General features: G+C 31.2%; 1 protein-coding gene across 1 annotated transcript; it reads right to left on the bottom strand.

Moving 5' to 3' along the window:
• Positions 1-4627: 4627 nt before the first annotated feature.
• Positions 4628-10432, bottom strand: LOC134716566 (interleukin-1 receptor accessory protein-like). The gene is made up of 6 exons (XM_063579578.1): positions 10429-10432; positions 9768-10082; positions 7949-8293; positions 7516-7656; positions 6196-6339; positions 4628-5010 (listed from the first exon to the last, which is right to left on the bottom strand). Exons 1-6 carry the CDS (start codon positions 10430-10432, stop codon positions 4628-4630), a joined length of 1332 nt encoding a protein of 443 aa, XP_063435648.1.
• Between the last annotated feature and the right edge of the window lie 2136 nt (positions 10433-12568).

The raw sequence follows: 12568 nt of genomic DNA on the forward strand, positions 1-12568 counted from the left end.
TTCGGAACTTTTTGAGTGATAAATATACTGTAAGCATATTCTCCCAAACAGCACAGTTTTAAAACATAATGTTATTTACATAAATAACACAATAAAACAATGAGTTTTAGTAAAACTATTTAAGATTTGAACTTTCACTCTACCAGACTGTTTGAAGTACTTTTAAGTGTTATAATAGATATGAATGACAGGAAAAGTGCACTTTAAACAAAGACTAATGAAGCAAGAGTCCATGCGCTAGAATAAAACAAATAAAAGTAAATGATTATGGTTTTATTAAGAATAAACGATTTATTGTAGTGATTTTAATTGCTTTTCAAAAAAATATAAGTTTTGGTTTTTTTCCTTTACCATAGGCGTTGTTCCACATTGATAGAGGTCTCGGTTCGTTGACCGACCTTTCTTTTCACATTTTCACCGAATATATTGTGAGAATACATGTATAAATTATAAATGGTAATCTACATCTAATTGTTTTTAAAGGGGCAAAAATCCTTATAGTGGTTTAACCTTTGCAGTACATACTTTAAAAAAGCGCTTCGGACGTATTTAAATTACCAGATTTACAGCACTGGGTCGATACCTCTACTGGTGGACTATCAGTCCCCGAGAGTATTTTCTGTTCTGGCATGATTTATAACAAACCTTTCTAAAATAGAACGTTTAAAGTTTCAACTTCCTCAGGCAAAGTTGACTCTAGATTGGTAAGCTCTTCATGATCAACTGTTCTGATTTTTATCCATCCTTTGCTTTGAACTATTCGGCTGTGAGCGATTCTAGTAAAGATAAATCAAGAAAGGCTCTTCAAACGCAAGTAATTTATATAGTGTTGTTTCCACATTTTACAGCACTGGGTTGATACCACTGCTGATGGACTAGGTACTGACATAATTTTTAACCGACGTTTCTAAAATTGGCAATTCATAAATTTTGAAATTAGGAATAAACTAAGGTTATAACTCCCTCATGTATATTTGACCTATATGGATTTGGCTATTTTTTATGTCTTATTTAGTCATACATTTGTCAGTTTTGGGATTTTTTATAACTGATTGTGCGGTAGACTTGCTAGGTAAAATTGACAAAAATAAGGGTACAGTACTCAATATTTTGTTATAATCACAATCACTATTATAACAAACAAAAATTTCATCAAAGAAAAACAAAAAAGACCAAAAGACAAAGCATAAAAGCAAAAACGAAAGACAAGAATACAAAATTTACCAAAACGCAATAATACTATGGCGGGATGTACATTATTTGTTAACCTAGGTCTACCTCCCTGAGGTAGACCTAGGTTAAGGGAAGTAACTCTTAAAATCATCAGAACGTTTGTATTACCCATTTTCATAAATATATGCTAAGCTTCTAGGTTACAAAGAGTATTTCCAATCTGTTTCAGGTAAATGCTTAAAATACATTGATGATACTTGACTTGAAATTTTAAGCAGATACTTCAGTTTGTCAGAATGGGTCAAAACAATCAGGTATCTAATAAAACGTCGAATTCATAAGTTGAAAAAACTGTGTGAATGTTCGACCTGAGTCCGTTTTTCTGAGATTATTATAGATAGATAATATATTCACAAACGTACATTCTCTGATAACCGTGTACAGTGTGTGAACGATATTAGATAAGCTTCATTGACTAAACGTTTGAATAATCTGAATACGTGAATAAGGAGAACGAAGAAATCACGCGCCACTGCAGTTATTCCTGCTTGTTAGCTTTTTTTATTATTATTCTATTGGTAAAACATACTTATATCTTATCCGGTAATAGTTTTGATATATGAGATGATCAGTATTAAAATATTTGCATTCTACGTTGAATACTATTTCCAAAGTTTTGTCTTTTCTATCAACTATAGTAGGTTTAACATTTATAAATAAAGGAGATTTCATATCACTTATGTGAAAAGAGAGAAAGAAAAGGAAATAGATCGCACAACGCATAAACGAGACGCATATATTCAATAGACGCGATCGATTCCAAAAATTTAAATGTCTGTTATCTTTTCGTGATAAATATGTTATTGTTTCAGTAGACAAAGCTGCAAATAATATTGTCTTTGTAAGTAACCGTACACTACGTATGCTTTGTAAAAGAATAGGGAATAAATGAGCAGTTGTATTATTTTGGCAATCAATTTCATTTTTTTTTAATATACCAGTAGCTTAATATAACTTTTGCTTTTCATGTCCTAGATACGTATTACTAAACTATTCAGTAGTGATTAAAACAGAAAAATTTATATGGCGTACATAGCTATGGCATTTTAACACCCGGCTTTAAGAAATAGCCTCATTTTTTTTCAATATAAATGTGTTAACTATACGCAATAAATTTATAACTTTGAGATACAATACGGAATATTTTGTTAATAGTGAACATAAAGGTAAAAAATTGCTTTACTGAGACAACAAGTGACCGGTATAGGCTAGTTTCTTCTGGATAATGTATTTGTTGCAATTTGATAAGATTTTATCAACAAATTGTCGGCATTCCTATTGGAACGAACTGTGCACCCCTCCTTGTCGACTTCTTCTTTTTATTATATGTGTCGGAGTTTGTGTCGGAGTTTCGTCAGACACTTGTCAAAAACAAGATGACCAATGGAGCCAGATCATTCAATTTCACATTCAGATATATGGATGATATTCTTTTCATTAACAATCCAAACTTGTCTGATTGAGTTCTGTCAATATATTCTCCAGAACAGAAAATAAAGAAAAATAGACACAGCTTCGTCTGTCTCATTTTAAGATTTGTATCTGAAATTTGACATGAACGGTCATCGCAGTACCATTATCAATTACATACGAGACGAGTTTAGTTTTGAATTATAACATCCCGTCATTGTGTTATTGTGCTATGGTAATAATATTTTTCAATTTTGCTTATGTACTTTCTAAATACCATTCTGTTTTTCTTCGTTCACGGTTTTTTTTAATTTTTGATAGAGATTAGATTATAACACAATGTTGACTGCGGTATCCCTGTTTTTACATTTTTTTACCTAATGTGTCTATTTCTTTAGCTTACACATTGTTGTCAATATAATAAAATTTATGCGACGGTCATACAAGTTAAAGTTTTAGCTAGCTATAAAATCCGTTTAATCCACCACTTTCTCGGTAAGCAAATGCCTATACCACGTCAGGAACAAGACAGTGTTTTCCCAAATGTTATATATGTTAGATCTTTGATTTTGCCATTTCATAAGTATGACCTACCGTTTAAAAAATTCTTGGAGGTTAGGTATTTATTTTTAGTTTACTTTTATTTCAGGTCCATAAAGCTTCCCGTTTCGTTTGTGACAGAGAGCTTGCGATCCCCTTGGTTTCTGTTATTTGTCATGATTCATTTCTATCTAACTTGGTTTAAGCGATTTGAACATAGGTAAACTTTTGTCGCCTTAGCTCGAGTCCCTTTTAAAATTCAATTTGTCGAAAACAGTGTTGAATTTAAAACTGGAACATTCAAATAGATGGGGGATTATTATTAATAGATATATATTCACACACGTACATTCTCTGATAACCGTGTACATTGTGTAAAAGATATTAGATCAGCTTCATTGACTTAAAGTTTGAATAATCTGAATACGTGAAAAAAGGAGAACAAAGAAATCACGCGCCACTCTAGTTATGCCTGCATTTTTAGCTCTTTTTTTTTTATTCTATCTGTAAATAATACTTACATCTTGTACGGTAGTAGTTCTGATATTTGAGATAATCAGTATTAAAATATTAGCATTCTACGTTGAATACTATTTCCAAAGCCTGTTTTTATTAACCATAGTAGGTTAAACATTTATAAATAAAGGAGCTTTTGTATCACTTATGTGAAAAGAGAGAATGAAAAGGAAATATATCGCACAATGCATAAACGAGACGCATATATTCAAAAGACGTGTTCAATTCCTAAAATTTAGATTTAGGGGCAAATTATATTTTGGGAGGCTTTCGACAGTGATTTGTTCTACATGTAGCGCCAGTCGTATTGTTACAATTATCAGAGTTGAGTATAATTCGTTAAGGAAAAAAAATGGAAAAGCATTAGGTAAAACAGAAACTACCGTATTCATTTGGAATATATTCATCCGAAACACAAGTAATGGCGACCGCAAAATTGTGTAGTGATGACATCCTATATAAAAAGGCACTGCGGACGTTTGTGTAAGAATAAAAATATTACTGGTTAATCTCTTTACATTACATTGTGAAGGTGTGCCATCTCAGTTTAAATAAACCATGTGTTTTTGATTAATGTTTTGTTTGTCGGGTGGCAGTGGTTGGAATTGTCAATTCAAAATTTAGTAACTGTTGTTATTTTTCTTAATATATCATTGGTTGGTTTAAACTCATCAATAGACACGAGTTTACTATATATTATTCACATCCTCTATCAAACAACTCTGTTCGGTAAAGGAATATCATAAGATGCTAATCACATTACCAAAGCGCAGCTATCAGCTTTCTACCTGAAAATTATCAATTGCTAAAAATAATAGTAGTAATTGTTCACAAATACCCCATTTAGTCTTCTGGAGCATCAATAAATGTGTGCTTGCATTGTTCAAACTTTTATACGTTTAATACTATTTTCATCTGTAGAGAAATGTTATGCAGATGTTTCAAGCCAGTTACTCAACAATTGAGTATTTTCATCGCTTTTGTTGCAAAGTTTGCGTGATTTCTTTGGCATTGAAAGTTCAAGTCTTTTCCAAAACGTTTTAACATCCCTTTGACTGGTTTCTCCTGGCCAAGTAATGTAGGTGACAGATTGAATTATATGTTTTAACGTATCATCCATTAAACCTTGTAAATTTTCATATTTGTCTAGTAATACTGGAATGATCTTGTGCTTTGATTTAGTTGAAATCATTTCAGCATGAGCCATTTCCAATTCAAAAGTAGTATATCCTCCTTGAAGATACTCTCTACTTATGATCAATATAGTACGACGGCTGTTAGCAATAGAATCCACTATATTATTAGCAATTGCTGAAATAGCAAGACAATTATTTCATAATTTATTACTCAAAATTGTGTATAACTTTGTGAAATTCATTCGTAAATTAAATATATATTAACTTTATATTATTCACATCCTCTATCAAACAACTCTGTTCGGTAAAGGAATATTCCTTAATTTTTGCTCTTGCTTTTAAAGTGTTTACCGTTTTTCTTTTTTATATTTTATATTTATGTGATGTCTTTACTGCTAATACTCTTGTCTAACTTTTGTGACTGTTAAATACATGTGATATCGATTTTCTCATCGCTTTCTTTGAGCAGTTATTGTACCAGTCGTTAATTAAGTCCCTGTAGTACAAACATGCTGGATCACAACGTATAACTTGAGCGCCATACGATTTGACAGAGAGATATGTTACTGCTGAGAAATGGGAGGTTGACAGTTTGATACTTATAGTTGCAATCATCACGTTTGTCCTTGATTTGTTTGAAGTTGTTCATTGAAGTTGTTCTATGTCGAGAAAAAGATCAAGATATAACCAGACCCCCTCTAGTTTCCTTATTTTAAATTCCACTTGGATTTTATTTTTGATGCAAGTTTTTGTGTATTGTTGTTAGAATTAGTATGGTTCTTTGCAGTGTATGCTTTTTCATGGTCTAAAATAGGACACTGCGTCTGAAATTTCAAGTTTTGTACAAAAGGCTCTGATTAAGATGACTGCATTTGTCGATTTTCCGTTGATAAAAATGGCAAAGAGTTTTGATAAACATGTACCAGCAAAATTGTGGGGTTTGAGATTGAAGATTTTGGAAAAGTTTTTAACGTTTAAAAGACACATTTCATATGGATCGAATTTGTGTTTTGTTGGATGTATTTCTATTTGTATTAATTTGATGAGTAAAGCCACGTTCAAATACTTTGTATAGTTTGTTCTTACGTTGTATTGATACATCACTGTCCAAGGTTAGTGGAGATTAAAGCGCTAACAAACTGTTTTTTTTTTTTTATATATTAAGCCTTTAGTTTTCTCAATTGAATTGTTTCATACTGTCAATTTGGGGTCTTTAAAGGCCGATCTTACGGTATAGGTGTTTTTCTCATTGTTGAAGGTCTTGCTTATAGCTACATATATATACTTTGTTTTTATATCGTGCATCGTAACTCGCATGTCATTTTATGCATTATAGTACTTTTATATTTCAAATAATTACCTTTTCCTGGTAAGAAGTCTTTATGGTGTATGCACAATTTGTAACCCAACTGAGTTTCCAACTTCATATAAAGTTTACTGGATACGAACTGGTGGTCAGCGTCTTGTGACTTAAATGATATAAATGCGTCCCATAACTTTGAATCTGTGAAAAGAAATGAATAGTAACGACTGTAACGTTAAAATCAAAATCTTTAACTTTTAAACTATTTTTTTTTTTTTTTTTTGTTTGTTTAACGTATAGAAAAAGAGAGGGTACAAGGTTCATTCTAAGAAAGAAGTAAAGTCGAAGAACTAGATGCTCCAAAGAGCCTGTGTCGCTCACCTTGGTCTATGTAAATATTAAACAAAGGAGACAGATGGATTTATGACAAAATTGTGTTTTGGTGATGGGGATGTGTTTGTAGATCTTACTTTTCTAAACATTCTTGCTGCTTAAAATTATCTCTATCTTTAATGAACTTGGTCCAATAGCTTCAGTGGAAATGTAAGTGAAAATTTAAAAAATTTACAAAAATTGTTAAAAATTTACTAAAAAGGGCTAATAACTCCTTAGGGGGTCAATTGACCATTTTGGTAATGTTGACTTATTTGTAGATCTTACTTTGTTGAACATTTTTGGTGTTTACAGTTTATCTCTATCTATAATAATATTCAAGATAATAACCCAAAACAGCAAAATTTCCTTAAAATTATCAATTCAAGGGCAGCAACCTAGCAACAGGTTGTCAGATTCATCTGATTATTTCAGGGCTGATAAATCTTGACCTGATAAACAATCTAACCCAGTCAGATTTGCTCTAAATGCTTTGGTTATTGAGTTATAAGCCAAAACTGCATTTTACCCCTATGTTCTATTTTTAGCCGTGGCGGCCATCTTGGTTGGTATGCGAGGTCACCGAACACATTTTTTAAATTATATACCCCAATGATGAGTGTAACTAAGTTTGGTTAAATTTGACCCAGTAGTTTCAGGGGAGAAGATTTTCTAAAAGTTTACAGACGACGGACGCCGGACGCTGACGGACGACGGACGCCAAGTAATGAGAAAAGCTCACTTGGCCATTTGGGCCAGGTGAGCTAAAAACGAACAAAAAAAGGATGAACGATAGGCTCCAGTCAACCAAACAGTAAACAAAATCAAAAGATTTGGTAACTTGAAACCTCCAAAATAGTTTGTATATCAAAATATGTAAAAGATAAATATTATTTCAGTTTTCATTAATTGATTTCTTAGGTTCTCTCATATGATACTTATATTTTCGTACTCTCATTATTTCAGTATTGAATTGAAAAAAAAGTTTATGAACAAAATACTTGCCATCATCTTCAGCCCTTTGAAATGTATATGCTATTTGCAGGAAAAACATTGGTTTATTCTTCCTTAGAACTAGTCCAGTAACAACCAGCAATACAAGAAGACAACAAATTAAACCTAATATGAAGACCACCTTCCTGATTTCTGAAAACAAAAAATGAAAAAGTAGAATTTTGCTCATACAATAATAAAGTTATACATGCAGGTACAAGATAAATATCGGTGTAATTAAGTTGCAACAGAACTGTAGAATTGTTCTAGCTTATTGTACATTTTTAAAGTTGGTTTAATTATAAATAGTTTATCTAATTCGAAGAAGAACATTTTAAGAAATTGTAATTGGTCAGTACTGTATATAAAATTCAATCTCTTTGACATTTTACAGAAGGACCGTCAATATTCTTTATTGTACATATTATACATTTAGAATGCATACCTTTGGAATCAAGCAATGATAAAGTTGTTGTAGTGCTGTTAACAGTAAATCTGTCTCCATTAGTTGCAGAGCACATGTAAGGTCCAACATCGTTTAAATTCAGTTTTTCAATTGTTAATGATGGGTTTTCTGGTGTAGGTTTACTGTACTTTCCTGTTCTACATGAAGATTTACTATGCTCTTCTGTGTAACATGAAGGTTCCAGTCGATGATATTTTCCACTGGAATGAAAATACCAGCGGACTTCACTGGTGTTACTGGATTCAGATGTAATAGTACAACCCAAGGTTATGGAACTTCCAATCTCACCTACATATGATGGTTCAGAGACAGTAACATTTAACCCTGTGGCAGAAATTCAAACTGTAAACCAGTTGGTTTTAGTTTATCAATGATATTTTTTATTATGTTTAATGTAGCTCTTTATCTGATCGTGATTTTTTTTATACCGTAAATTGGCAAACAATTTCAAATGCAAACCAATGCGTTGAGTTCAATGTGGTATAACAAAATATAGTTGCATACGATTTCAAAATTTTGATTGGTCGAGGCATTCCAAAAGTTATATGCACAGGCTACAGTAACAAACAAGAATATGCAAAGCTCTTTTTTTTGTCTATGTTAAGAAATTAAGTGAAAGCCAGGAGGATGAGAGTTGTGTTGACACACAGTCAGTCCCTCTTTTCACTTATAGTAAGCATCAAATGCGCCTAAAATGTATTGCTATTATTTTAATCGTATTTGTCAGTTATTGTTTGCATGAAATGTAGAAAAATGTTCATCGTTATCGGTTAACGGGCACTAGCTGTCAAATTCATGTTTACAGATTTGACTCAAATTCTCATATTTGATTCATAACAAACTAAGACGTATATCCAAATTACAAAATGTCTAAAATAAAAGAATAAAAATACTCGCTAATTACTATCAGCATTTTGTTTGTATTTGTTTTCTAGACGTCATCTAATTAACCATCGATATAAACTCGGAAGACTACCGACTATCGTTTAACCCAACATTAACATAAGTATAAATAGATAGCGACCACGTGCAATCGATTTTTTCTACGTCCGTTTGATTTCTAAAAACAATAAAACAATGTGTTAATCATCCTTGTACAATCAACGCATTTTCTCCCACTATATCCAACATCCTCAACGCGTTTCATCTCCGTATGAATCTACCAACTTAAACATATTAGGTTAAATATTCAAAACTTAAACGCTGAGAAAAGGTGAAATCATATGTAGTAAAAGGATCTTACGAATTGTGAGTTATGGATCAGATGCATTCTAAAGTAAATTAAATGATTGTAATGAGTTTTGAGAAATGGATGTCGAATGGTGAGTAATTGATGATGAATGATAAGTTATGGATGTAATGAGTTTTGAGTAATGGATGTCGAATGGTGAGCAATTGATGATGAATGATAAGTTATGGATGTAATGAGTTTTGAGTAATGGATGTCGAATGGTGAGCAATTGATGATGAATGATAAGTTATGGATGCGAATGGTAAGTATTGGATGTGATAAATGGTGATTTATAGATATTATGAATAATGTTTATCAGTTGAAAAACGTCATGTTCAAAATGGTGGCTTATATGACATTTATACCATATAACCAAGTAGGCTTTTTAGTGTGAAGCAGTAACTATCATATATCATGGTACAACATTAAAATTCCAGTTGAAGATTTTGTAGAGCTATCACATGCAGAAAATTGGTACCGTTATTTCTATTAGTCAAACGGCTTAAATTTTGCCGGATTTTATGCTACACAATAACCATTAATATATCATATTATTAGAATGAATACCTCTAGAATTGAGCAGTGATAAAGTTGTGGTAGTGCTGTTGACATTTAATCCGTCTCCATTAGTTGCAGAGCACATGTAAGGTCCAACATCGTTTAAAGCCAGTTTTTCAATTGTAAGTGATGGGTTCTCTGGTGTAGGTTTACTATACTTTCCTGTGTTACATATAGGTTCCAGACGATGGTATCTTCCGCTGGAATGAAAATACCAGCGGACCTCACTGACGGCACTGGATACTGATGTTATGTTACACCCCAAGGTTATAGAACTTCCAATATCACCGACGTATGATGGTTTGGAGACCGTAACATTTAACCCTGTATCAAAAGGGAATCAAGAATAAATGATTGACAATCCACATAATTTTAAATTTATCATTGAAATATTTTCATAGTCAATGTAGCTTTTACTTGTCTGTTCTTGATATAGTAAATTGGCATAAAAAGACAAATACACACATATGGGTTGATTGCATTGCGACATTAAATTTGTTCTTTTAACTCAATATGATAACATTACATTTAATATAAGGTTCATGCGATTTCTTGATTTTGATTGCCTGAAGCATTCCAAATGTCATAATTCATTGTTGAATGATATGCAACATATATAATATGACTGCGTTTCTTACAAAATGTTTTTCGGTCAACTCATGAATACTACCCATGACAAAAATTCTGATTTCAAATCATGTACTGATGATAATTTTTTGAATAATTGTAACAAAAAAATATAAATGTTAGGATGACTGCGGAGGGAGTGCCTCTTGTTATGAAGGCCATGAAAAATAAGAAATCATGTGGTTCTGATGGATTAACAAATGAAATGTTGAAAATATCTTGTACTATGAACGTCAACATGTATGTAAAATTATTTAACTCAATTCTTTACTGGTATATATCCATCTAAATGGAGAGAACATTACATTAAACCAGTATTCAAAGGAGGGTGTTTCAATAACCCCTCAAACTACAGAGGTATAGCACTTTCTAGCTGCTTAGGAACATTTTCTCAAGAATTTTATATAACCGTTTAGAAAAGTATTCAGAAAATAAGAATATTATTTGTCGTGAACAGATTGGATTCAAAAAAGGATGCAGAACTAGTGATCACATTCTTACTTTAAAAACTATTATTGATAAAGTTTTTAAATCAAACAAAAGAATATATGCAGGTTTTGTTGATTTAAGAAAAAAGCTTTTGACACTATAAATAAAGAGGCTCTGTTGCACAAACAAACTTGCTGAATATAACATAAATGGACCATTCTTTAATATTCTTTAAGATATGTACAAAGAAGTTTTATTTGCAGTAAAAGTCACTGAAGGCATTACTAATATGTTCCCTTCCACAGTTGGAGTAAAACAAGGCTGCATTATAAGCCCTACCTTATTTTCTTTGTATATAAATGATTTAACCTCAATGTTTGGATAACACATGTGATCCTGTAAATTTACATGACATTAAATTGTCTAGTCTGTTATATGCTGATGTCTTAGTATTAATATCAGAATCTTCAAGAGGTTTACAAAATTGTCTAAGCAAGTTAAATACTTATTGTGAAAAATGGAACTTGACTGTCAATCTTGACAAAACAAAAACAAAGATATTTAATAAAAGTGGTAAAAATCTTATTGAAGACAAGTTTGTATTCATGAATAATGAAGTAATTGAATGTTGCACAGAATATAAATATTTATGTATAATATTCAAGCCATCAGGAATTTTCACTAATGCTGTAAATCTCCTCTGTAAAAAAAGCTTCTAAGGCATTGTTTTGTATTAAAAAAAAATATACTCTACTCAGATAAGATGGATGTTTTTTTCCCATATGAAACTGTTTAATTCTTGTGTTAGCCCAATATTACTGTATTGTAGTGAGATATGGTCGCTAAATATTGTGTAGAACAACAAAACTCTTGAATTTCAATACTTATCTATAGAATCAGTAAAACTCCAGATAAAATTTGCGAAAGGTCTTCTAAATGTTAATTCAAAGGCAGTAAATACAGCTGTATTAGCTAAATTAGGAATGTACCCTATTGGTATACAGGCCCTTAAGTCTTCTGTAGGAATTTGGTTACATATTTTAAAGTCAAATGAAAATGAGTCTTTATTATGTAATGTTTATATAAAGCTAACAAGCAGTTAAATGATGGATTTGCTTCAAAGTTAAAATGCTACTTTCAAAATTGAATTTCGCTCATGTTTGGGAAAATCAATGTACCTTTTCTTAAAAACGATTACTTTTAGCCCTCATGAAGAAGCTCAATGAAAATTACATTATATTTTTGAAAAAATGTCTCTTTAATAATGGTAATTCAATAAATGAAAATAAACTAAAAACCTACAGAAAATTTAAATTAAAGTATGAACAAGAAAAGTACCTTTTATTGAATTTAGATAAAAATGTAACAAAAAATTATGCTAAAATAAGAATAAGTAATATTATGTTGGCTGTTGAACGCGGTAGATACAACAAAACAGCTTTAGAAAATAGAATATGTCCTTTATGCCATAAAGAGGTGGCAGATGAATTTCATTTTATCAAAACTGGTTCAGAAATTAATTAAACTAGGATCAAAATGTTTAATGAAATTTCTTGTATTGTCCCAAGTTTTAATTCAATGAGTGAAGAAAACAAATTTGATTTTTATATTTTCCTGTGAAGAATTTGATATTTTACTTATTATTGTTAACTATATAAGTGAAATGTATAATGATAATGAGAGAAACAATTATAATGTCATTATATGAACTGTGTAATTGATGTCTCAACTTATAATGTAATATATAAGCATAA

Source organism: Mytilus trossulus, chromosome 4 (assembly GCF_036588685.1).
Source record: "Mytilus trossulus isolate FHL-02 chromosome 4, PNRI_Mtr1.1.1.hap1, whole genome shotgun sequence".
Taxonomy (NCBI): domain Eukaryota; kingdom Metazoa; phylum Mollusca; class Bivalvia; order Mytilida; family Mytilidae; genus Mytilus; species Mytilus trossulus.

Excerpts from the sequence above, each read along its gene's own strand:
- LOC134716566 (XM_063579578.1), bottom strand. Across the intron at positions 8,294-9,767 it reads ATCACTGCTCAATTCTAGAG|GGTTAAATGTTACTGTCTCT; the intron begins GTATTCATTCTA and ends TTTCTGCCACAG. Across the intron at positions 5,011-6,195 it reads AGACTTCTTACCAGGAAAAG|CAATTGCTAATAATATAGTG; the intron begins GTAATTATTTGA and ends TTGCTATTTCAG.